The following is a 27,521-nucleotide window of genomic DNA, read 5'->3' as shown; positions in this document are numbered from 1 at the left end:
TAGAAATCCCTATAAAGAGGTTCTTGTTTATTTTTTTATTTTCCCCTGACTAAAATTCTTGGTGATTGTATGATTTCATTGTAAACTAAACAGGTCTGGTACCCCCCCAAAAAAATGTCAGTTAATATTGCCAAGTAGACACTGTACAGAGGCACATGACTACTTTTACACTGAACTCACCTAAATATTTCTATGCCTGTGATCGTTATTTTTATTGTGCACCTCCAGCCCGATTTTGAGCTGCCTGGTCTACACTTAAAATTAGATCAGCCTAGCGTTGTTGCTTAGAGCTGTGAAAAATTCCGTGCCCTGAGCGCCGTAGTTAGAATGAACTAACCCCCACCCAGTGGAAGTGCGGCTAGAATTCTTCCACTTACCTAGCCCCCCTCCCTGCAGCTTGGGGAGATGGATTCACTACACTGACGGGGAAAACTCATTCCATCTACATAGGAAGTGTGTACGCTCCGGCACTAGTGTGACACAGCAGCAGTGCTATAGCTGTGCTGCTGTAGTGTAGACAGCCCCTTACTCATTTGAGCTATCCCCACTGGATTAAGGAAATATTCATGTGAATAAGGGATCATGGGCCTGTCAGTTCACGGCAGCTGGAGCCAAACTCCAGATGCCACGAGCCAAACCAGATTCAGCCAACTGAAAATAGTCACCACTTTAAGCCAGCTGTTCATTTAGGGTGAAATACACTCCTGTGCAGAGAGCCAGCACCAGGTTAATGCACCAGTTAGGGACATAAGTGGTGGATAGGCTTTGTGCTGGCTTTTTTGGCATGGGGGTGAATTTCACCCACATTGCATATCAAGCAGATGGTAACATTCATATACATGTGCATGTGAAGTGTGTGTGTGTATGTGTGTGTGTATATATATATATATATATATATATATATATATATATATATATAAAGTAACAGACACAGGCATAGATTGAAGAGAAAATGACACTTTCATGCTGTAGAAAGTTGCTATCACTCATGTAAGAGACTATGTTATTTACTCATGACTGAACTGTTTGTGATTTACAGGTCCCGCACATTCACCAGATTCTTCCTCCCCCCCTTTAAAAATCTTCACTGGGGGGAACAGCCACTAAGCCTTTTTCTGGATCTTCTTCTTTATATTGCAGAGGCCAGGGACTTACATTTGAAAGAATAAGGACCATCCAGGGCCCTCGATCATGTGTGCCACACTTGTTAACTACATACAGATTCTGACTCCCAGTCAAGGGAGATATAAGGCCCTAAATACTTTTCGGGGAGGAGGTAGGGGGTTTGAGAAAACTGTGAAAGAAAACAAAAAGGTGAAAGGTGGAAGAGTAGCTACCACCATGTGGGTGGGTGTAAGTTGGCACATAAAATATTGCACATCCTAAAAAAGCAAAAGCACGAAAAGGGACAATTGCTTGGAAGGAACCAATTATTTCAGAATTCCTAAATCTGAAATACAAGCACAGAACTAATACATTCCTATTGCTCCAAACGTTTTTATTTTTTTATTGTTAGTGTTAGTAGAATAGATCCAGTCAGTTTAAGATCCCTGCTTCCTTATTAGCCAAAAAGGTGTGTGTGTGTGTGGTTTTATTTCAGATTGAATATAGTGGTACTAATGTGAACTAAAATCTAATTCTGCCCCACATCTTTCTATTCCTCTTACCATCAAAGGTTAAAACATAACAAAAAACAAAACAAAACAACAATAAATTGCAAGTGCCCTGAGCGGAGTATATGGAAGATTAAGCAAGTTCTCTGAGCAGAAACGTTAAAAAAAAGTACAGCACTAAATAAGCAGTGTGTCTGTGAGAATGAACCTGCTCAGCTATTTGGTAGCCTGCTGAGAGGTTAATAAAATTCAAGGAAATTCAAGAAAAGTTTCAAGCTATTTTAAGCTTATTTAAATGTTTTTGGTGCACCCCAGAAAATGGTATAAAAACAATTAGTTCTGGTGTGAGCTAAATTTCAAGTAACGAATAAAAGAACCAAAAAGCTGGGGGTTTTCAGATTTTTTGTAAATAAAGGAGCTGGAAATGCTGTATTTTAGGGGACAGGAAAAATGAGATTTTTACGAAATTTGTTCATTTTAGATACTGTATCTCTAATTAAGCACTTTTATAGCCTACTTCTCCCTATTAGTACAGCTTCTTCAAAAGTACTTGAAGGATGCAAACTTAATCACAAAACTAATAGTAATATAAAGGCTAATCCAAAGACCATTGAAACCAATGGGACTCACTGCAATGGGTTTCAGCTCAGACCTGAAGTGCTTAGTATTTGCACCTCTCGTTGACTTCAACAGGAACCAAAGGTGCACAGCACCTCTAAGGATCCGTCCCGAATTTTGTTTCAGATTACTGGGAACAAAAAAGACTTAACTGTGTGAAACTCCCGTTGCCCCTTACTGTTTTGTACCAAACTCTGAAATCTAGATTGTATTTCAACTGGAAAATGTCATTTAAAAACAGCAACAAATAATAATAAAATAATAACAATTTAAAAAAAAAAAAAAAAACCTGCTTATGTATAGAGATGTCTCTTCTGGAAAACTCTCTTAATGTATGTGAAGAAAAATGCTCCGAGTTGTCCTGCAAGGACCTGGTTCTGTGTGACAGATATGGCAGAAAGACCAAAAATGAACTTTGAAAGGAACATAACCCTATAAAATGGCCTAGAGTTTAGGCAGATTAGTAAATAATTGCTACATTTGTTTATGCTCTCTCAGTCCCCCTCCCTTCCCCACAACGTTATTAGGTAAAAACTGCAGGAATACCACACAAATGATAAACTCAAGATGTGCAAATTGCAAGATTCTTTAAAGTCCATCTTTTTCAAAAACACTGGACAATAATGATTTTTTTTCCTCTTTCCTTTTTCCTCTCTCTTATTCTTTTATCATCTGTCAGCTCGCATATGCCTTTAACTCTTTCTCAAGCATTAAAGTTTTAAAAGTGCCTCCTATTAAGTAGTCCTTTGTGGACAATGACTGTCACATACTAGTTCAATAATTCACATTCATCCCTTTGAAACCACATTAAAACTTTCAACATCCTGCTTGTGAGAAAACTCTACATAGTCATATGTAGTTAACAGTGTTGAATAGATTCTTTTTTTTCTCAAACAGATTAAAGTGAGATACAGTACTTATTGAGTGTTAGACCAGGATGCTCGACAAGAAAGCGTGAACAGCATTTTAAGTGCTTAAAGACATTCTATGTTCATCTTCAACGTCCGATTCCTTGTGTCACACTGAATTTTGAAAAAAGTGGCACCAGTTGTCCATCGTCATGAACTAAAAACAGTACTAGAGTTAAAGACAAAGATTTGCAATCTAAATGCAAACAATTTATGTCTGCGCTCTCAAAGGGGCAGTATGCATCTACCTTGTGGAAGCAAATGTCAATGGCATAACCCAATCAATTTGTCTAACACTGCACAGAACTAGGAGTTCCCCCTTAGCTAGGGGATCCAAAGAACGTTAGGCTTCCCTTGCCCCTGCTATGTCATTAAGAAAAACTAGCTGTGTAACAATGCAAGAGTAGAACCTTACTGAACGTTACACTCTGGCAATGGAACTGCACTAAGGAAATATCTGCGTGGCAGTCACTTTATGAATAAAATTCAGTGCAGTCGGACCCCATGGGGGAAATACATATACTGTAGAGCCTTGACTAAGAGTCGGTTTGATTGTGAAACGTGTCAGAGACTTTCTGATCCTTTTTTAATCATGTGTGTGGGTTGGGATCTTAGCGTTCTCTTGGCACGCGAGAACCTCCTAATGACCCTGCCAGGGAACTGCAATCCCTCCTTGGGACTGAAACACACACAATGCATGCAGTGGTGTTTATCTCTGCTATAGTTCCCTTCTCGTCGCCTCACAGAAAAAAGAACAGCTGGAGTCTGTTTTACACTAGGTGACAGAAAACAGGAGCCATGACAACACATTCATTTCCACTAAAGGTGCGTGAAGCAGATACTGCCCCTTCTGTAGCTCTTAATAAACCTAGTCACTGACAAACACTTGTGGAAAAACATATGCACCAGTCTCCTGCATAATACCAGCTGCAACTATAACAACAAGGTTATAACATAAACCTAAAATAAGATGATAACATGTAAATAATGGGTTATTTAGTCTACAGTACAGTAATCTGGATAAAAATGACAAGGGATGGATAGCCTAATTTCCTTTCCCCAAACAGCCTTTACTTGCCTACGTTAGATCGACCTTCAATGCAAATCTTAACCTCCTGAGGAATAAAAGAAGGCTTGGGAAGAGTCAAAGGTGGTTCCTCTTCTGATTTCTCTAGTTTGCGTGTTTCAGGGGCCGACCATCTCCTTTTCCTCGTTGCCGTGGGCTTGCTGGGTTCTGTTTTGGTGAGCAAGGGTGCTGCAGGCAATCCTATTTTGTCCAGAAACTTCAGTTCACCATTCTCAGCTAACATTTGTGCACTTCCCTGATTAATACCATTTTCCTGCTCCACATACCTGTGTCTACTTCCAGCTAGATTATCATTCTTTGAGTGCTTCAGCAAGATACTAGCTGAATCCATGGGCTGGCCCTTTTTAATAGAGCCATTCTTCAGATTCTTGAGAGTAAGCGATATGCAGACATCCCCAACTGAGAGTTTGGAACATGGCAAATCAAAGAGCTGGCTGGTTCTCTCAGGGCAGCAGGACGACCAGCCTTGTCCAAATACAAAAAAAGGGTATTCGACCAAGACTTCAACGCTGACCTGTAGAAAGAGAAGAAAACGAGAGAGAGAGAGAGAGAGAGAGAAAACTTGAATATGAAAACATAGGTCCACTCTAGTATGTGCTCAGCCCACATACAATTAAAGTCAGCTCTTTCGTTTTAGCTGGAGAGATTGATAAATATATGTGCATGTAAAAGCCTATTCAGTATCCATAATGTCACTGCATTGGACATTAAACTTAATGTTTGTCCTTGTTAAAAGGGCATTAACAAGTCCTCTGAAATCAGCCCATCTACAGCACAAAACCATAACAGCGTGTGATCTTTTTTTTATTATCATCTGCGACATGCAACGACGTTCATGCATAAAGAGTATGGATACCATTTATTAATCCTTTTTTCATTGTGCTTTTATATGATATAGCCTGTCATTCACATTCACCATAACCCTTAGAAATTGAACTTACTCACCTTATGCAGTCAGTGGAGTTCTTCTAGATGTGTGTCCCTGTGGGTGCTCCACTTCAGGTGTGCATATGGCCCTGCGCCTTTGAGCGGAGCGTTTTGGTAGCAATGTTTGTTCTGCCAGTACATGTGACCTAAACATCCTCATGCCAGTACCAAGGCTATATAGGGTTGCATGGGTGACCTTCAGTTCCTTCTCTACTGCAAAGCCCACAGAGGCAGCTCCGAAGCAGAGGGAGGAGGGCAGGTAGCAGAGCACCCACACAGATCTCAAAGAACTCCAGTTACTGCCCAAGGTGAATAACCTCACTTTCTTCTTCGAGTAGTGTCCCTGAGGATGCTCCACTGTAGGGGACTCCCTAGCAGTAATTTTTAATCTGTTTTGGAACAGACTGCATCACTGAAGAAAGAACTGCGTTGCCTAATACTGCATTTGATCTTGCATTGTGAATTAGGGCACAGTGGTAGGAAAATGTGTGCACCGAGCTGCGCCATGGTGCAGCCCTGCAGATTTCAGCAACTGGAACATCTGGGAGCAGAGCTGCAAACACAGACTGTGATCTAGTAGAGCATGAAATCACTTTTAGGGGAGGTGTAACCTCAGCAAAACCCCGGCAGGCAATAATCTGTTTCGAAAGTCTCTGAGTGTCGACAGGCACTCCCTTAGAGCTAACTGCAACAAAGAGTCTTGGGATCTTCCTGAATGGCCTCATCCTGTCCAAGCAAAAGGCTAACACCTGCTTAACAACTAGTGCATGAAAAGCAGACTGATGCGGCTTAGGGAAAAATACAGACGATGAATAGGTGGATATGAAATTCAGAGGAAACCTTAGGTAAGAACTTTGGATGGTCCTAAAAATTCCTTCTACCTGGGGAAGAAGGGAGGTCTACCATTAGATCCCCCATCTCCCTAACTCTTCAAGCAGAAGGTATGGCCACCAGAATGCAGTCCTCATAGACCAGTGGTTCTCAAACTTTTTGTATTCGTGACCCCCCTTTCAAACAGCCAGAATGTGACCTCCTGGCCCCCATGAGTACCTCCCCCCCTTGGGCTCCCTGCCCCCCTTCACTCCTGGCCACTGAAGGCTCCCCACTCCTCCTTCACCCCTAACCTCCGCACTGTGCCCTCTTCAACCCAATCCCTGCAACCCCCTTCTGCACCCACATGGGTAAACTGAGCTGTATGCATGGAGCAGCTGGTATTGCTGCTTGCTCCCCTCTCAAATGCTGCTCTGCCCTGCATCCCAGGGGGGCAGTGAGATGCAACTTCAGGGCTCCCTGCATCCAGGTCACTTTCCCCACCTGGGCCGCATAAGGGGAGGGCAGAGAGCAGCAGCTCCTGATGCTCGCCTCACAGCACTGCCCAGGTGGGGAAAGTGACCTGGATGCAGGGAGCAGCCCTGGTGTTGCTCCTCATTTCCCTCCCCCCCCAAAGCCCTAAGGGGGCGTGGAGGAATGTTGGGGGGGGGGGGAGATAAGCAGTATCTGTATGTCACTGCTCACCCTCTCTCTGCCCCCCCTCCTCTCCCCCCATTCCTCCACCAGGAGGAAGCAGGGAGGCTCACAGCCCCGTGCCTAGCTGGAAGTTCACAGCTCGTGACCCCCACATAATTACGTTGTGACCCTCTGAGTGGTTCCTGTCACGCAGGTTGGCTTGAGTGGGGGGGGGGGGTGGGCATTTAGTATATTGTGTGACATCAGTATGGCAGAATCATGATAATTCATGTGATATATATCATGTTAGGTACTGTTAGAAGGGATACATCGTGCTGAATAAGATAATAATACTCATTCACGTATTATATGTGAAATGGAAGTTATGAATGTATTTGATATTTCTGTATGTCAATTTGGCTGGCTGGGACACACCCCAGACAGAGAGGCGGCAGAACAATAGCCTGCTTGATGGCCCATTAAGACACTCATGGATGCAAGGGGCCCAGGAAGAAACTAAAGGCACACCTGAAGAGTTACCAGGATTGTCCCATGTGACTCTGGACTCCATTTTAGTTCCTGTAAGTTTCCACAGGCCGCATGGCCAGGGACAAAGGGTATATAAGATCAAACCCCAGAAACCATTTTGTCTATGTTCCTATCCAGCTGCAGACACAGACCTACCTCTGGATCAATTCATTTTGTAACTGAACCGAAGGACTTAGACCCATCCAGGTACATGATGTGTACCAGAGGAAACTATACAAGCCTGCAACTCCACATTTCTTCCAGAAACCTGATGTATATGGACTTTTAATCATTTGTATGTATGTGATTGCTCTAATCCTTTAACATTTCTCTCATGGTTTATTTCTTTCTTTTTACAATAAACCTTTAGCTTTAGTTACTAAAGGATTGGCTGGCAGCGTGGTATTTTAGGTAAGATCCAAACTTATATTGGACTGGTGCTGTGGCTGACCCCTTGGGGTCAGAGGGAACCTTTTTAGTAAAGAGCATAGAGTTTAAATAACTGGTCTCTTTACTGGACCTAGTGCTGATTTGAGAACCAGGAACTGGAATGCAGTAAAGGGGGCTGTGGGCATTTGTGGACTGGCTTCTTGATAACCAGCGAGGGGAATCAGAAGCAGTTTGTGCCTGGTTGGGAAGCCAGGCTTCAGTGTCACCCACCAGTGCTGGGAGAATCTGCTGTCCTTTTGCAGCCTGCCCTGATCTTGGCATTATCAGGTGGCTACCCTGGGCATAGACGGGTCACAGTTTTGACTGCTAGTTTGAGAACCAATATCATAGACAGACATAACAGCAAGCATATAGCTAATGACCTAAGGAGTTGTTTCATGAGACGGTAAAGAAACGGGTTGAAATCCCAAAGCGCTGTAGGGGCTCTAATCTGCGGAAAAAGATAAGTCCTTTTAGAATTTCATTGTGGTCAGATGAGCGAATACCAAGAAACCTTCTACTGGCACATGAAAAGCTGTTATTGCCGCTAGGTGAACCTTGATGGAACTCATAGAAAGGCCTGAAATTTTCAATTCCAACAGCTAATCCAAGCTTGAGAAAAGAGATGACTGGATAGGAGAAAGATGGCACCAGTTACACCAAAGGTTATCCTTTTTCCATTTCTGAAGGTAAGTATGTCTAGTAGATTCCTTTAATACTTCTGATGATCATGTGATCTCTAGTCCCAAGAAACACTGAGGAACAAAACTGGGAGTTGCAGGATATTCAGACTTGTGTGAAATGTCTGACCCACATCATGAGTCAACAGTCAATATTTAATTGAGAGCCACCACAGAGGGCAAGAGGTGAGTTTGATGAAACAAGGAAACCAAACTTATCTTGGTCAAGTTGGTGCAATCAAAATGACTTTGGCTTGGTCCTTTCTGATTTTGATAAGAACCTTAAGAGCAATGGAGTTGGAGGACATGCATAGAAAAGACTCTATAATGAGGAAAGTATCTTCTAGAGATTTGTGATCAAGCCCCACTTTGGAACAAAATTTCCTGCACTTTGTGTTGGTTGTCAGGGCAAAAAGGTCGGCCTCTGGAAAGCCACAAGCTAAGAATATTTTGTTGAGGACTCAAGAGTCCAGTTCCCATTCGTAATTTAGGGAGAAATGTCTGCTTGGGTCATCTGCCATGATGTTTTGTATACCTGGAAGGTAAGAAGTCAACGTGACTATCTGATTGGCTAGGTACCAGTTCCACAGATTTATTGCTTCACTGCAGAGTAAGGGGGAATGTGCTCTGCCCTGACAATTGATATAGTACATGCATGCTGTGTTGTCTGTTCTGATCTTGGCGGACTTGTTTTTGAGAATAGGAAGAAAGTGGAGGAAAGCATTTCTGACTGCCCTTAATTCCAACAGATTGATGTACAGGCACTGTTCCTGTTGTGGCCATTTGCATTGGACTGTGTGAGGACCCAAATGTGCTCCCCATCCCAAGAGGGAAGTGTCCAATGTTAATAGGACTGTAGGGGGATTCTGGTTTAACAGGATTCCTGCACAAATTTTGGCTGGATTCATCCACCGAATGAGTGACTGTAGTATAGGGGTACAGATAACCTGCTTGTTAAGACTGTGTTTGTTGGGTACATAAACAGTCCTGAGCTACCCTGAGGACATTGAAGATGCAACCTGGCATTTTGTGTCCAAAAAACACAAGCTGCCGTGTGTCCCAGCAGTTGCAGACATGTCCTTGCTGGAACCTGAGGGCTGAGCTTCACTCTCTTTCACGCTTTTGTTCTTTAGAACAAGGAGGGAGGGAGATAAGCTCTGCCTCTTATCAAATCCAGAAGCGCTGCTATAAAGAGAATTTGTTGTGTAGGGGTCAAGATGGATTTCTTGAGTTTTATCTGCAGGCCTAGATTTCAGAACAGTGAAGTTGTTTGAATTGCCAACCATATAAGAACATAAGAACGGCCATACTGGGTCAGACCAATGGTCCATCTAGCCCAGTATCCTGTCTTCTGACAGTGGCCAATGCCAGGTGCTTCAGAGGGAATGAGCAGAATCATCAAGTGATCCAACCCCTGTTGTCCATTCCAGCTTCTGGCAAAGAGAGGTTAGGGACATTTTAGAGCATGGTTTGTATCCCTGCCCATCTTGGCTAATAGCCATTGATGGATCTATCCTCCATGAACTTACCTCCTCCCCCTTCACAGGGATGTTAAATTTTAGTATGTTATGGTCAATATTACCAAGCAGTTCAGCTATATTCACTTCTTGGACCAGATCCACTTAGGACCAGTGCTCTACTTAGGACTAAATCAAGAACTGCCTTTCTTCTTGTGGGTTCCAGGACTAGCTGTTCCAAGAAGCAGTCATTTAAGGTGTCAAGAAACTCTCTCTGCATCCCATCCTGAGGTGCCATGTAGTTGAAATCCCCCATTATTATTGAGGTTTTGAAATTTTTTTTATAGCCTCTAATCTCCCTGAGCATTTCACAGTCACTATCACCATCCTGATCAGGTGGTCGGTAGTATATCCCTACTGCTATATTCTTATTATTCAAGCATGGAATTACTATCCATGGAGATTCTATGCTACAGTTTGGTTCATTTAAGATTTTTACTTCATTTGACTGGACACTCTTTCACATATAGTACTACTCCCTGACCAGCACAACCTATTCTGTCCTCCTGATATATTTTGTACTCTGGTATTACCGTGTCTCATTGATTATCTTCAGACTACCAAGTTTCTGTGATGGCTATTATATCAATATCCTCATTTAATACGAGGCACTCCCTATATGACCAACCCTTGAGGAACCAATCATTGAGGTAGAGAAAGACAGCTACTCCTAGACAACAGAGATAGGCAGCTACAAACTCCATCACTTTTGAAAACATCTTTGGGGCGGATGACCGGCTGAAGGGCAGGACCCAGGACTGGTAATGATTGTGATTGAAAGTAAAACAAAATCTTTTGTTAGAAGAATGAATCGCTATGTGGAAGTACGCATCTCTGAGGGAGAGAATTTCAGGAAGGGACACCATAGCTACTATTTCAGATGTCTGACATGCTTGTTCAATTGTCTGAGACCTAGTCTCAGCCTCCAACCCCCGTTTTTCTTGGGCATCAGAAAATATCTTGAATAGAACCCTTTTCCCCCGTGTTGAAGTGGGATTGGTTTTATGGCTTCTAGACTTAGAAGTGATGAGATCGCCTGTGTCAACAATTGCTCACAAGAAGGGTCACTGAAGAAGAATAGGGAAGAAAGTTGGAAGGGCGGGATATAATTGGATAGTATAATCCTTAGTAATGGTCTCCAAATATCCATCTGTCTGATGTTATACCCTCTCATGCTTGATGAAATAGAGAGAGGTGGTATTCAAATTGAGGAAGGGGGGTTGTGTTGTGTGGCTGACAAAACCAGGCCATTGGGTGACTTGGACTCAATGAAACCATAAAAACTGATGTTTGGATAATGTTGAAGGCTGGAATGAAACTGTTGAGGTAGTTGCAGGGATTTTGTTTTTGAAAACCTCAACCTTTTAGCCTATGGTTCCAGTGGCCTAGGGAAAGCGGAAAATTGAGGAATATGGGATCTTTGTACCAACTGAGACCTGCTAAACATCCTTTTATTTGCAGATGTGTATATCCCTCAATATCTAAGTGTTGCCCTAGAGTCCTTTGGTATATGAAGTGTGTCATCCATGGAATCTGCGAAAAGCTTCTGGCCATCAAAAGGTAAATCTTCCACAGTCAATTGTACCTCACATGGAAACCCAGTCTGAAGCCAGGAAGCTTGCATCATTACTACTGCGGAGGAAACAGACTTGGCTGCAGTGTCCATCCCATTGAATGAAGCCTGCAGTGAAGTTTTTGCAAAAAGACCCTCTTTGGTTATGGTGATGAACTGTTCTTGATCTTTCTGTGCTAAATGATCAATAAAAGCAATACACTTCTCGTAGCTAAGGTAGTCATATTTAGCTATCTGAACTGAAGTGTTGCTGACAAATAGCTCTTATGACCAAACAAGTCTAGACATTTCTATTCCTTATAATAAGGGGCTGTTTTGGGGGTATGCTGCCTGCCCTTTCATTGACTGCATCCATGACCACAGTTTTGTGCTGGATGAGAAAATAAATAAAATCAGAATCCCTGTCCAGAATACAGGCTTGTTTTTTTAATCAGCTCTCTTGCATGTAAAGGGAGCTGTTGCTGGAGTTTGCCAAATGGAATTGAATGGCTCCAGGAGGGCTTTGTTAATTGGCAATGTTACACATGCTGAGGTAAAGGTGTGCAATATGTCCATGAGCTGGTGATGGGAATCCTGGACTTCTTCCAGGGGAATTTGCAACACATCAGTGACCCATCAGGACCTAGAATTGTCAAGTAATCAGCTAATGATGGTGGTGGCGGCATGACTACCTCATCCGGTGATGATGAGGATATATTTGTGAGGCGGATAACCTTCTCGTCTGTTCTTGGCTCTTGCTCCTCAAAAGTCTCCTCCAGCTCAGAATGGGGAGAAGGGATGGATGGTACCGGAGAATGAAGTCTTCTATGTTCCCTGTAAGACTGAGTTGAGGTCCTCTAAATTGCTAGCAGTACATTGCCCCTGGAGCCCAGTAAGGCCAAAGAAGGAGACTATAAGGCATGGGGAAGGAATCCAACATTGGTCATCACATGTGTTGGAAGGCAGGGATCTGGTGTCCTCCCTCTGTTGCATCTGCAATGGGGAATAATAGTTCCTGGAATAAATTGTAGATTCTCCACATATTGTATCAGAGGTGACAACGCCTCCTTGTGGACAGCTGAAAATGGAGAAGTAGGTCTCCCAGAAACATAAGCAGTCAATGATCCATGCAACCTTGGTAACGAGAGGCATCCAGATTTTGCAAGGAGTGGAAACTCAAGCTCATTTGGTACCATAAGGTCTTTTGTGTACCAGAAATCCTGCAGTAGCAGAAGCACAACAGAACTCGGTACCAACACTAATGGTGTTGCAGAGGCTGTTGTGCAAGGCATTGACGTCGGTACCAAGGAGGTCAGGGATTCCACTGAACCTGGTCTCTTGGTAATAGCAGTCTTTGGTATCACACCTTTTACTACTTGGATCGTAGCTGAAATCTTAACATGATTTCTTAAGCTGGGAGTGGGATGCTCTCAGTATGGGTGGTACGGTTATCGGTTCTTCAATCATCGGCAGTGTTGGAGACTGGGGTTTAAGTGTTGTCTTCCCCTTGGAAGTTCTTGGTGACCATGATCTCAATGATGAGGCGGCACTAACAGATGCGGAGGCTCCCTGTAAAAAGGGGGTTCTCTGTATCTGGGTTCAAAACCTGTTCTAAGGCTTGCTCCATCATTAATAATCTATACTTAATTTCCTTGTTTCTACTGGATCTTATCTTAAAAGAAGAGCAGATTTTACACTTGCTGAGAATGTGAGAGTCTCCCAAGCAACAAGTGCAATGGGAGTACCCATTACTAACAGGGATTGCTTCTCGGCAAGATAGGCAACTTTTAAATCCTGGGGAGCCCAGCATCCCCAGCAGAAGAAAAATTGTTCAAGCCCCTCAATAGGGGAAAAAGAAAAATACAAAAATGTACTGTTTATTTATTTAAGAAAAGAAAAGGGGAACAAATGTTCCAACTATAAGATACTAAACCTACTACTACTAAAAGCTTACTACATAGCTGAAACACTAATAAAAGGTGGAAATGGGTACAAAGCAAACAGACACATGCTAGACTCCATCTCTGGCCGAAGACAGTGGAGAAGGAATTGATGGCAGTTCACCCGTGCAGCCCTATATAGCCTCAGTATGGGGCAGGAGGATGTATATGGTGCATGTGTAGGCAGAATGGGCACTGCTACCAAAAATCTCTGATCAAAGGCGTAGGAGTACATGCACACCTGAAGTGGAGCGCCAACAGGGGCACTACTCAAAGAACAATTCTGGTATCCTCCTGAATATCAACCAAATGAATATTTATAGGAAGACTAATGTACCTAGGGCAAAGGATGGAGATATTAGAGATGTGGGTTTTATTCCCAGTTCTGCCACTTATCTGCTTGGTGACCTTTCAAGAGTCAGTTAACCTCTCTGTGTTTCTGTTTCTCCATTTGAATGATTCTTACCCTCCTTGTAAATTGGCTTCAGATTTGCAGACTTACAGTCTAACCTATGGCACAATATCAGTAATAGTTGTCATGAGCTCAAGTTCCCCAAGTGTGATGCAAGAAAGAGAGAGCTGTCTCACTTCCCCCTCATTCCTTCTCCACTCACATGTAAACCCTCCTCAAATCCTGCTTTTCCATTATCTCCAAAAATGCCCTTTGTTCTATTCCAATTACCCCAATACCAGCATATGCTTGGTAATGCCCACTTCTCTGACCTCTCCTTCTTTCTATCTAGGTCTAGTCTATCCAAAATGCTGCTACCAAGTTCATCTTCTCCCACCTCTCTGACCACATCTCCTCTCCCTTCTTGAATGTCTTCATTGTCTTTCTGTCTTCAACATGCAGCTCAAGCTTCTCAATACCCAAATACCCCAAGAGAATCAGCTTCAAAACGGAAATAAAAACTCCTCTGACCACACACCCCTAGTTGTCACCTACCACCATGAGCGCTGGGTCTATAAGGCCAGGGAAGGCTTAGCTTCTCTGAAAGCCAGGCATGGTCCCGCCCACATTCAGCCCCCAGCAGCAATCTTAGCCAGCCTCTCCGTTGAAGTGGGCGGGGGCTGGGGTGCAGGCGGCTGCCCAGCTGGGGCAGACTGGCCAGCTTGGGGCCGGAGTGGGTCGGCGCTGTGGCATGGGCCGGTGGCGCTCTGGGGACTGGGGTTTCTCTGGCCAGTAGCGCTCCAGGGCCTGGGGCAGACCGGCTGGCCTGGGGATGGGGAGGGCTGGTGCTGTGGTGTGGCATGGGTCAGCGGCCCTCCGGAGCTGGGGGTGCTCTGGGACCTGGGGCAGACCGGCCAGCATGGTAGTGGGGTGGGGGGCATGGCATGGGCCAATGGTGCCCTAAATACCCCAACAACAACGTGGGTGAAACCAGACAATCACTACGCTCCTGAATGAACTCACACAGGGAAATGATAAAAGGCAAAAACACCCTATCAACTATGGGCGAACACTTTTCACAAAGCAATCATTCTATATATGACCTATCAGTCCTCGAAGGAAACCTGGATAATACTTTCAAAAGACGAGCCTGGGATCTTAAATTCATTAACTTTGCTAAACACTAAACATCATGGACTGAACAGACACACTGGATTTATTACAAAAATCTATAACCCACTAACAACCCCACCCTTCAATTCCCCCCCATGACTGAAGGGTGTGAACACTTCACCTTAAATGGACCCTTGAAATGTGTGTTAACTACTTATGCTAAACAATCTGTTCCACCTTGTATTTAGCTGTGACACTCTGAGCCGCAAGTTTCCCAGACCTGAAGAAGAGCTGTGTGTAAGCGCGAAAGCTTCCCTCTCTCACCAACAGAAGTTGGTCTAGTAAAAAATACTACCTCACCCACTGAAGTCTTGGATTACTAACGTATTCATATACATTGCTGGAGCCAGTGCGTGCCACAGCTTGCAGGTCTCAGCTCTTGTAGAGCAGCAAACTCCAATTTTTAAAAAAATGGCATCTATGGTAATGCATTGTGTCTATCGCCTGACCTTGAGATATGCAACTGGCAAGGATGGCTTTTACGCAGGCCACATCACAACTGCCATTGTTCTGCTCGAAAACCTCCCTTTCTCCTGTGTGGTTCTTCTCACACAAGGGCAAGATCTTGCTCTAATTATTTAAATCTAATTTGCTTAATGGTAAAAAGCAGGAGGACATCTAAATGATATGAATGAACTAAAGGTTACCCATCTAATTTCCAAGCCATTGAGCATGCAATAGCACACAGCCTGTCTAGATACACAGACTCATTTGAAAGAAACCTCACAGAGGGCTTGCAAGCTTGTATATCACTGTTATGAGTGTAATAATGATTTTAAATTAAAATTGACTCAATATTTTCAAACTATATTTTTTAGATAAAAGGAGTGAATGTCTCTTTGCTCTTTCTCCTCCTCTTCGTTTGTCCTGAGGTTTAAAATGCTTATTGTGCTCCTAGGGTTCAAATCACTGTGTCTGTAAAATGAAGACTGGCATTTTATGTTGCTGTTTTGATGCAGGAATCATGGGGTGAGGTTCTATGGCCTGTATCATGCAGGAGATCAGACTAGACATTTTAATGGTTTCATCCAGGCTTAAAATCCATTTCCGGCATTAAAATTAAATTGATGCAAAACTGGTTTTGAAAGTGGCTTCTAAATCAGTGGTGCCCAGACTTTTCCTGTTGCATCCCTCTTACCAGTAATGGAATCTATCTGCGCCCCTCCTCCATTACTGTACAGTTGGCTCAGCAGTGGACCTTGGGCTGACGGCAGAGGTGGCGGCAGAACTGGGGATGAGGGAAGAGCTGGGGATAGAGGCAGAGTTGGGCTGTGGGCATGGAGGGATTGAGGGCAGAGCTGGAGGCGGGGTTGGGGGTGGAGTGAAGCTCTGGCTGGGGCCGGAGCTGGGCTGGGCGGCGCTCCCTCCCCACCCTCTGGGCCCTGCCACGCTCCCTTGAACATTCCTCCATGCCACCCAGAGGAGCACACCCCACATTTTGGAGACCACTGTTCTAAATACTAAAGACTTCTTGTTAGAGAGACAAGATGTGAGGTAATATCCTTTACTGGACCAACTTCTTTTAGCGAATGAGACAAGCTTTCTAGCTTACACAGAACTCTTCTTTTGGTACAAGAAGAGGAGCTCTATTGTAAGATAGAAAGCTTGTCTCTCTCACCAACAGAAGTTGGTCCAATAAAAGGTATTACCTCATCCACCTTGTCTCTCTAATATCCTGGGACCAACACAGATACAACAACACTGCATACAAAGATTTGTGATATTTCATAACCATGTTTGGTAGTGGGGGAGATATCCAGGACCCCTTCCGTTCTCCCAATTACTTCTCCTTCACCCCAGTGGCACCCACTTGCCAAGTAGGGCTGGAAGCAGCTCCCTTTGGAGCCAATCAATTCCTCTCCAATTTTGTGCAGAAAGGACAGCTTAAGAGTGACACAAGGTGCTTTCTGCTCTCCTGGGACTCACTGTGCAGCCCTACCAGCCCAATGAACCAAGACGCCCCATCACATTTTGCTTAGATTTACGTTTTGCATATTAGGGGTTTACACTGTAAATCCCTAGTATGCAAAAGCAGACGGCTACAGATTAAGACTCTGTAGATCATGCCTAAATGAACTTCTTAAATCATCCATAAATATATACTATATACTTGTATGACAAGGCCAATGATTGGCGTTTTAGAAATTCCCTAGGCACAGTATCTTCCTAATAAAATAAGTGTATATAAAGAATTTAGAAAGATGCAGGTTACAAGCAGTAAGTACTTGTTTCTTTTTTAAAAACAGTGCTGAAACATTAAAAAGTATAAATGATCTGCTTGGTGTTATTGTAATATAAATAAATAATAATAATAATAATGACAGGTCAGACAATACTTTTTAGAACAGTCTCAACAAAAAATTACAAACAGCAAAAAATTGTAGTTGTAACCAATATCTATCAATGGATTATGATTTGTGTTATACAGGAGATCAGATTAGATAACCATAATGGTCCCTTCTGGCCTTAAACTCTATGAATTATAGATGGTATATACCACCAATCATTGATACTTCACAGTATAGAAAATATTCCAGAACCAAGATTTTTAAGGTTAGGTTCCTAAATCCATATACAAGGAACTAAATAAGTGGCTTGGTTTTCAACAGTGCTGAGCACCCAGTAGCTTGTGATGATTTAAATGGGAAGTTGCGGGCTGCACAGTGAATATCTAGATGTGCATCAACTGGCTGACTATGAATCTACTAGTCTATTAGTTCTCTTTGGTTTTACTACCTATTCTCTATATCTTTCCTTCTTCTTTTCCATTTCTATTGGTCTCCTTTCATTTTCTCTCAAACATGTCCCATGTACCTTCCAAAGAGGTATTTCTTGTTCAGTGAAAAGTACATCTGCTCACTAAGCCCTGGTCTACACTTACCTGGAGATTCGGCAGCAGTCGACGGGAGTTAGGCAAACTACGCAGTGTAGCATGCGTAACTCCCGTCAACTACTGGGCTTCCCTTCTGCGCGGTGTCTTCACTGCGCTGCGCTACTTGAGGGGGTGGTTTTACTCAGCCGACTTCCTGATTGATTAAGCGGGTCTCACTGACCGCTCAATCGATCCAGAAAGATCGATCTGGCAGCGATGGCGACTTTGCCGCGGTCAGTATAAACATGCCCTGACTCTCACTTCATCTGGATATAAGCAATGCTTGCATTACATGTCTAACTATTTTCTACAGGATTTAATATGTAGGCATGTACTTAACATGTAATTCATTAAAGCAACCCTTCAAAATTGCAGGTAGTTGAAGAACAAAGATGGCAGGATGCTAACCACTGAGGAATTTCCATGGTTCAGTAATGATGTTCAAACAAACAGGATACAGCTCTCTGTTACAGATGGGACACGTTTTAGAAAGAAGAAAATTAGGAATTGCCTCTCTTTTAGACAACTGCCCCTAACAAAACCGTGGTTAAAAAAACAGCTGATTTTTGTAAACAATGAAACTTTAGTACCTCCCCAAAGTGGGGCCTAAGTGAACATATCCTGCATTTTTTTTCTTCATACATTTTTTAAAAAAGTTGACTCCATGTGAATCACCCAGCCTTGCTGTATTTTCTTAGGAGAGAAGTGTGACTGTTTTAAAATCATGTCTCCATGTTTCTAGCATTTGAAACAGTAAAGCAAGAAAATAAAACATATGCCCCTCTCCAAGCACATCTCAGGGTGCTGCTGAGTTCCTTTATATTCCAGTGTTGTAAAAACCATTTGTGAAAAAAGTCAAAACTTTTCAAGGGAGTCAAAGAATATCTATGAATGATTCATCTAAATCATTTAATCGTTTTAATCCGCAGCCTGACTCATTATTTAGTGGAAGCAATTCCCGTTGTTCAGGAAACACACACCCTGGCACTGGAATGCCTGTGATACATGCTGTGAACACCAATTTATATGAAATGTCATCCGCGTCACTCAGACTGCAGTGGATTTTACACAGCAACGCAGACACGGAAGAAATTTAGGTTAGGGGCTTGTTGCTATAGTTTCTTTCACAAACAACAAGATAGAAACTACCTAATAAAAGGGGCGGAATTGTTAACTTGTGGACTGAATGTATGCTTTCTGGCCAAGTTTCTTCCTCCTTTGTGTATTAAAACTTTCTTAAGCTACTTTGGCTGTTTTTAGTGGTCCCAAAGATCAGGCCAACGACAAACATTTTCAGAACGTGGAAAATAAAGGCACAAATGCTTTAAGATAACGCATCATTAGACCATCATTCTCTGCTTACGCTGCTGTATGAGAGCCCAATCCTGTGAAGGCCTTAGCACCCCACAAAAGGGTGTAATTCACCCAGTCCCAGACAGTCAGTCCAAGGCCCTCGGCTGGGGCGTTGCTGAGGGGAGTGTTCTTGAAATGGCCACACAGGGGGGCTGCTTCACCCTTAGTGCTGAGGAAAGAGTGTCAGTGCAGAGCTGGTGTGGAGGACAGTAAACGGGAGTGGGCTGAGGAAGCTGATCCAGCTGAATTAGCTTTACTTGCATTCCCCCTCTGCACAGCCACTCCTCCCCTCCCGCTGAGGAGGAGGCAGGAGCCTGTGCATAAAGCATGGCAGCACTACTCTGAGGGAACTGTGCTACCGTGGCAGAAGGGAGTGCAGACGGCACCCTGAAAGCACCAGGTCTGCACACACACATAGCTCTGCCCTTTGTGGGTCTCTCAAGATGCGTGCAGACCTGAGACATCAGTGTTTTTGGAACATTGAATTCTTTGCTTGGTCCATGAAGGGACAAACTCCCCCTCCTCCCCGAGAAGTCTGTAGGCTGAAAAGCTTCATGGAGTTTTCTGGCCACTAGGTGGGAAAATCCTGCATAGAGAGAGCATCTGTCCCTCTGTTTCATTGGTTTGTATGTGGATTACAAATTTGTAATGGTTGTCTGCGGTGGACACAGGATAAATGGTTCCTCCTTCTACTAGGGCCATTTCCCTCATTATCAGTGATGGGCATGGTGGTTTCTGCTCCAACCTTTCTAACATGTGGGCACTTCCACAGCTTTCTTACCCAACGACTTCTGGAATCTTAGTGCCAGACTTAGTGGGCTGTCCACACACTGTTATAATAGCAGCATCTTGGAGAGAGGAACAATCCTAGCCCTCGAGGGATCACAGATAGAACATAAATTTGTGATCCCAAACCTGACTGGCACCGAGGAATTAAACCATGATTCACAAAGGAAGCAACTTCTGTTTGCCAGTGCATTGGCTGGCTAGCCCACCACACGGGGCCTTGAGCGCTGCATTTTCAGAAGCTAACAGAGGAGAGTAACAAATTTAAACATACAGCATAAGCCTCGCTGTCATTCACAGAGATATAAAATGACTGCTCCTCTGACCGGAGAACAATGAAGTACAGATCACAGGAGCATAAGGCAGAAAGAACGCTCCATCTGTAGCAGAGCACATAGTCTAATTCCCTCGCATTTCTGTTGCAGAGTGCCAAGGATAATTGACAGTGGAGAGCAAAGCAACAGAAAGAGTGACTGATTTGAGTGATGAAGTGGATGAAGCACTCAAAAATATACTTAAGGGAACAATGGTAAGCTGGCGCAGGTATGGACCGGATGATCCAATAGGGCTTTTCCATTTTTAATTTCTATGTTTCTATTAAAAGCCAGAGATGGTAAACAATATGTTCCTCATTTTCTTCTTCTTTTTGTTTTTGAGCTGTACTTTAGGTTCATCAGGAGACAACACTGCAGCACACTTTTCCATAACAATAATCAGGAACCAAAACCTTTTTAAAAAAAGCCAGCATTTTAGAAGAGTTATTTTGCTTCCACTGTGTGTATTGATCTAGCATAAGTGCATGTAAATTACTGTACACCTTCTGTCTCCTTCTAAGGTTGCTCCTGGCAGCAAAGAAAAAGACAGGTTCTGATGATGTGTGTGCTGTTACCAGAGTAACATTAAGAATTATAAATGATCCAAATCTTTAGGTCTTTTTTGTCAGGCAAAACTCTCAGTTGACTTCAGTGAGATAAGGACTGCACAAAACAAAGTAAGTAAAGATCTCACGGTTTGGTTCATTGAAAACAAATATAGGAAAATGATATAATCATAATAGAGGTAGTGTGGTCAAGTGGATTGAGCATGGAATTGGGAACCAGAGATGCCTAACTTCTAAAGACAGCTCTTCCACTGAAGTCATGTGTGGCTCTGGGCAAGTTACTTTATCTTTCTTACTAGGTTTCCACACATACACAGCAGGGATACTACTTCACAGATATGATGTGAGGATTAGTTCATTTTTGTAGACTCTGTAGATACTAATTCATCATTACAATAATTAGCTCCCAGAAGTCATTGGAAGGAGTATATTTAAATGGCAGCTGATTATAACAACATTATTTTTAGATTATATTAAAACTATATATTTTAGATTATATTAATATTATAATTAGGCCCCCAGATTATAATGGAGGGAGCATACACATAAATAAGAGCTAATTGTAAAAAAATATTACAGTCATAATACTTTATTATAATTAGCTCCTATTTAATTTAGCTCACTGTATTCTGGGAGTTAATAGGTATATTCTACATATAGGAATATCAGAATGTGGGGCTTTTACTATTCTATATATATAGCAAGAATAACTTCTCTCCTCTCACCACAAGACTAAGTCCTCTTCATATTATAAATTTCCGAATAGTAATGGTTGTGTGCCTACTAATGAAGTCAAATGCTTTTTAATATCCAACTTAAACTGTGGATGGGGTCATCAGAGACTTCAGACACACAGATGAAATCTCTCTCTAACCACGCAAGTTAAAATCAGCAAAGTACTTGCTGCTATCCCAGGACACGGCTGATCTGGGAAGACACCCAAGTCCTGGAATCTACAGGAAACCTAAATTAAACCCACATTTTAATCCTATCTCTGCATGACTCTTTCTGAATTCTGGAAGCATCCCTTGTGGGAAACACAGCTGGTGGAATATTTTAACTGGGATGTCGTCAGCCAAATTCTTATAGGCTTCTTGAGAAGTTGACACTTCACTGGATGAGACTGTGCCTTGCAGTTAGTTTTGTTTTTATAGCCAGCAAACTCAACATGCTTTCTACCAGATGATGGCACTCTACCCTTCTGCAAGTGAGCTCTTCCCAGTGTGCAACACTACAACACATTGGCTACACTGACATATCTGTGAACAAGCCAGGACATAAATGCTACCTACTAATTTGTACCTCTTCTGCTGGTGCAGAGACCAGAGGTCTGGTTGGAAAGAGAGAGAGAAATGAGAGCAGGATGAAAATTGCAGATGGGAAATTACTATCTTTTGCATCTCATTATTCTAAGTAACAATTTATAAACAAATTATAATAACCGGTTCTGATCCAGGGACTGTTTTTCCGATCATGAAGTCGAAGAAGAGATGTGAGGCTCTAAGCCTACACTGCAATATCATCACTGGAGATTTAGAGACTGTAAACAAAAAGCAATTCTGTGGATCCTCCCTATGTCTCTTAAAGTGATGCTGTTAATATTAAAAATATATAAATAAAAAACAATGTACTCACCTCCTTACATGGGTTACTGATAATACCAGAAGCCCAAATTCTCAAAACAGTGTAGCTGTATGCATAAATAGGAACACAACTGCACACCTAATTTGCATGCTCAGTTACCTGAGTGATGGATCAGAGATAAGAACCCGATTGTACACAGGCTGTTTTGGAAGCATGGGCCTTGGATTGTTATAACCAAAAGAATTTTAGAGCTCTAATTTACTCCTCAGCATTGATGTTGTTTGTTTCCGTTCTACCACTCATTCATTTTGGAGAGTAATAAATCAGTTAGTTTCTAGTTCATCTCTCTTTGTGATTTTCACGTCCCAGCCACATTGTGCAGCATCTGGGTTCTGAACACTGCAGAGAAATGTTTAAAACCAAGTCTATACCACTTGCACTGACGAAGTGGGTTGCAGCCCATGGAAGCTTATGCCTGCAGCAATTTGTTAGTCTTTAAGGTGTTACAGGACTCTCGTTGTTTTTACTGTATACAGACTAACACGGCTACCCCCCCCCCCTTGGAGATTTGTTTTGTTTTCCTTTCCAAAAATAACCTGAATATTTCTATGAACTAAACTGCTATCTAATTTATCTACTCTATTCCCCTGCTCATCACTGTGGAATCTGAGCTACTTGGATAACGGACAGGATCAAATTAACTGTTTATGACCAATGAACAAAAGCCCTTTGGAAAGTTACAATTTCCTTCTTTGAAATCTGATGAGGTTCAACAAGGACAAGCGCAGAGTCCTGCACTTAGGATGGAAGAATCCCATGCACAGTTACAGACTGGGGACTGATGAGCTAGGCAGCAGTTCTGCAAAAAAGGACCTGGGGGTAACAGTGGATAAGAAGCTGGATATGAGTCAGCAGTGTGTCCTGGTTGCCAAGAAGGCTAATAGCATATTGGGCTGCATTACTAGGAGCATTGCCAGCAGATCGCGGGAAGTGATTATTCCCCTCTATTCGGCATTGGTGAGGCCGCATTTGGAGTATTGTGTCCAGTTTTGGGCCCCCCATTACAAAAAGGATGTGGACAAGTTGGAGAGAGTCCAGCAGAGGGCAACAAAAATGATTAGGGGGCTGGAGCACAAGACTTATGGGGAGAGGCTGAGGAACTAGGCTTGTTTAGTCTGCAACAGAGAAGAATGAGGGGGGATTTGATAGCAGCCTTTAACTACCTGAAAGGGAGTTCCAGTGAGGATGGAGCTGGGCTGTTCTCAGTGGTGGCAGATGACAGAACAAGGAGCAATGGTCTCAAATTGCAGTGGGGGAGGTCTAGATATGACATTAGGAAAAAGTTTTGCACTAGGAGGGTGGTGAAGCACTGGAATGGGTTACCTAGGGAGTGGTGGAATCTCCATCTTTGGAGGTTTTTAAGCTGTGGCTTGACAAAGCCCTGGCTGGGATTATTTAGCTAAGGTTAGTCCTGGTTAGTCCTGCTTTGAGCAGAGGGTTGGACTAGATGACCACCTGAGGTCCCTTCCACTCTATGATTCTATGAATGCAAGCCAGTAAGAAGCGAAGTGCAGAAGTGTGGGTAGCCTAGACATTGGGATGATTTTTCTTTTTAAATTTCCCTTGAACACACAGTGTGAGAGCTATGCAGCATTTAAACCCTCATAACCAAAACCTGAATAACGAGAGTCCTGTAGCACCTTATGTCTTTATACAGACTAACACAGCTACCCCTCTGGAACAAAACCTGAATGAAACTCTGCGTAGTGTTTCAGTGCCTTCAAAGTGTCCCAAGAGAGCTCCACGTTCCAAGCCATGAAAATTCACAGCCTTGTCCCCTCCTTATCCCTCAGAGACAGTTCTTCATTTGAGACTGAACTGCTCTAGAGCATTCTGAAGCTGGAATCATTCAAAACTAAAAAATCAGCTGACAGAATGAAAGATATATAATTTTTTGAGGTTTAAACTGAATAATTTTACATTTTAACATCACTAAGATCACGGCTCAGATTTGATCTTTTCTTTGGGTCCTCTAGTTATGAAGTACAATGGGGCTTATTCCCAATACTACCACTGCCTAGTGGGTCAGCACAGTCCCAGTGGGTAGGGCAATGGCCTAGAGATTCAGACATGGTTCTAGTCTGGGATCTGGCACTGATCTGCTAGCTGACTTTGGGCAAATCCCTTCCCCTCTGTGTTTCGGTTTCGTTTCCCCTCCCATCCTTTGTCTGTTATGTCTATTTAGATTGCACACCATTCAGATCAGAGACCATTTTTTTTACTATGCACAGTGCAGCCCTGATGTTGGTTGGGACCTCCTGGCACTATCCTAATACGAAGAAGCAATAATACTAATGCCTACAGATTTGCCATGTAATCCGGGCTGTTGAGCTAACATTTTGAAACAAGTACACAACTGATTCCTTCCTCCACACACAGTCAAACCATAAGATGATTCTCCTCTCACAGCAGCATGATTCTGACTTAAACTGAGTTTAAACTGGTAGTGAAAGGAGAACCAAGTCCATAGTATTCCAAAATAAGATCTACCATTGCAAAAATGATTCATTCCTGGTATAAAACTCTACTGATTCCACTGGAACTATACAAGGGGTGACTTTGGCCCAAGAAGATCTCTGATGTGGCGTGTGCCAGATGGAAGTGCCAGATGAAACTAAGAACACAACTCCCTCTTGCAAGGTAACATAAGGTAAGTTGCTTCTGGGAAGATATAACTGCTATCTTCCCACCTACACCCACAAGTTGCAATGCTCATTACCTGTGCTCGATGCTCTCCAACTGCAAACTGTATCACAGCAATGCCTGGGTTATGGCTGTCTTCAATCCTCTCCACTGTGCTGGAGTCTATTTTCAGGTCATTGCTAATTTCTGCACTCTGTATAAAGTCTTCTGTTTTTAAGTCCTCTACCTTCTTCAGCTCCCCATTGGCCAACTGAATGATCGACCCTTTCATGAAGTAAGGAGGCAGTGTAGGAGAAGCTGCTGTTGGAGAAGCTACAGACTGCACCACTGGGAGGTGGATCTGGGCCTGCACCACTGCCGCCTGGTAGGCCGGCTGGGTTGCTAGTGACTCAGCACTGAAATTCTCACTCTTAGGAATGGCGGTAGTGACAAACGTATGAGGCACTGCTGCAAACTGGGGAGATGAAGTGACTATAGCAGGTGCTACCCCTGATGATTCAACGTCTGCATTGCCAACTGGTATAAGCAGGGGCTGGGTGCCAGGGATCACCAGGTGCTGTGGCAGGTTTCCAGGGTAACCAATCGCTTGCTGCTGACCGCTCAGATAGCCAATTACCGGCGGCTGGGTGCCGGCATAGAAGGCTGTAGCAGGCAGCCCGACAGGGAGTTGCTCTGAGGCGCTGTGTGTGGTCTGAATGACAGTGTGGGGGGACAGAGTGGCAACCGCTTTCACCCCCTCATGGCCCATAGTCTGTTGTGGAGATAAAGCATAGGACCTGTGGACTGGCTTTCCTAAATGCAAGTTTCCCTTGTCGTTGAGGACTGAGGGTGGGGTTTCTCTGTTCGTGGCCTGCTGTACCTCCATATCTGTAATAGGTGTACTGCTGTTAGGTACAACCATAACAGAGGCCCGGACACCTGAGGAATCCCGTGCACTGTATTCAGCAGGACTTGAGTGCACCACCACATGTCTGGTCTCATAATGATGGGGAGCTGGTTTATTGCCTGCTTTGACTAGACTCACATCCCCAGAGGGCGAGATGCCATACCGCCTGCTTTTCTCTATCTCGCCATTCAGTATTTCCTTAGCCTGCATTGCCTGCAGCCTGCTGCTCTCGGCTTTCTTGGTAGGGTCCCTTGTGATGAAGTGGCCTCCGGAGTCCGAGTATTGCACCACCACTTGGGAGGAGGGGCCGAGGGTCAGGGTGTGCGGAATCGCCGTCTGGTGGGGATGCAAATGGACTGGGATGGTCGGAGGAGAGACGTTTCTGACCGCACGCTGGGGAGAGCTGGAAATGTGGACATACTGGTTTTGCTGGGTAGGTGGAGGAGACCCCGCTGCAATCAGTCCAGGTGTCCTGACTAGATGCTGCTCAACTTTGTGCCCCTGCTGACTTAAGCTGCTCATGCTAGCCAGCAAAGTGGAATAAGCCTCCAGCTGGGAACGCTGGGATGGAGTGGTTGCAACAGCAGTGGCAGAGGCTGCCGCACAAGTCGCGGAACTGGCTGTTGGAGAAATCAGCTGGGAGGGGATGAATCCGGTGTATGGTCCACTGTACTGGGGCCCAACGAACTGGAAAGTGTGCTGCAGGTGCGTGTACTGCACAGGGGACACAGGCGTCCCTGACTGTGAGAGTGCGGACGAGTACACTGTGGGAAGAGTTGTTGAGGCGGGAACGGACCTGGGAGCACTTGGCGGGGAATAGTCCATTCCTGTAGATGGTGCTTTGTGTAAACCCTGCTGTAAACCAATCTCCACTGAAGTCCCTCCAGGCCTTTGCCTTCCACCCATGCTGCTCTGGCTGCTGGGAGTACTGGAGAGCCATGTTAAGTTGTCTGTGCGGTGGTTTTCGTTTGGCAGGATCACTGGCTTCACCTCGGATGGCAGGCTGGTGGCGGGGATTTCTCGCTTTTTGGGCGGCAGGCATTCGTTGCTCCTCTCTTGGTTGGATTTCATCTTTCGCCGTCCCCCCTCCACTGTTGCTTCACTGTCTGGATGGTTCTGATTTCAGTCTGATAAATGGAAAGTCACATTTGATTTCTGAAGGGGATCCAGTGACTTCATGAGGAATCATCTCCCTGTGAGCACAATCCGCCAACAGTTGCTCTGGATTCTGGAACGAGAAAGAAGGAAAAAAGGGAAATCAAAATAGCACTGGGGAAAAAAAAAACCTGTCTACAAAATTAAGACCAGACCTTTAATACTGCATGCACTCCAAGAATCCGTTTATTGCTATGCTGTAAAAGCAACTAAACACTGGACATGTCAGTTAACACATCATGAATATTATTAAGACATTAGACAAATCAAAACTCAAAGTACATAATTGTCAGCTGTTAACAGTGGTAACTTATTTCTTAACATCTTGAGGCTCCTTCTTTCTTTCTCTGTGAAAAAGCCTTCTGTTTTCAAAATATATATTTCATTCTCCTTCTCTCTCACCTTCCAACCCCCCGCAAATGATTGTATGATCCCACCATAGTGTGTTGTATAGCATAGGATTACTGCATTATCTCACACACTACATGACAGG

At 43.7% G+C, this 27,521-nt stretch overlaps 1 protein-coding gene across 6 annotated transcripts in view; it reads right to left on the bottom strand.

Annotated features, from left to right (window-relative positions):
• Positions 1-2,801: 2,801 nt before the first annotated feature.
• Positions 2,802-27,521, bottom strand: part of ATXN1 (ataxin 1) — a 275,271-nt gene continuing 250,551 nt past the window's right edge. For all 6 annotated transcript variants that reach the window (XM_067568370.1, XM_067568372.1, XM_067568368.1 and 3 more), the window contains 2 exons: positions 25,064-27,101; positions 2,802-4,740 (listed from right to left, as the gene is read on the bottom strand). In XM_067568370.1, the coding sequence (XP_067424471.1) occupies positions 4,210-4,740; positions 25,064-26,944 (2,412 nt within the window). In that variant the 5' untranslated portion in view covers positions 26,945-27,101 and the 3' untranslated portion in view covers positions 2,802-4,209. The remainder of the gene's footprint in view (positions 4,741-25,063; positions 27,102-27,521) is intronic.

This window comes from Emydura macquarii, unplaced genomic scaffold (assembly GCF_026122565.2).
Source record: "Emydura macquarii macquarii isolate MOO-44397 ecotype Brisbane River unplaced genomic scaffold, CSIRO-AGI_Emac_v2 contig_2890, whole genome shotgun sequence".
Lineage (NCBI taxonomy): Eukaryota > Metazoa > Chordata > Testudines > Chelidae > Emydura > Emydura macquarii.
This window is presented reverse-complemented; position numbering and strand designations above follow the sequence as displayed.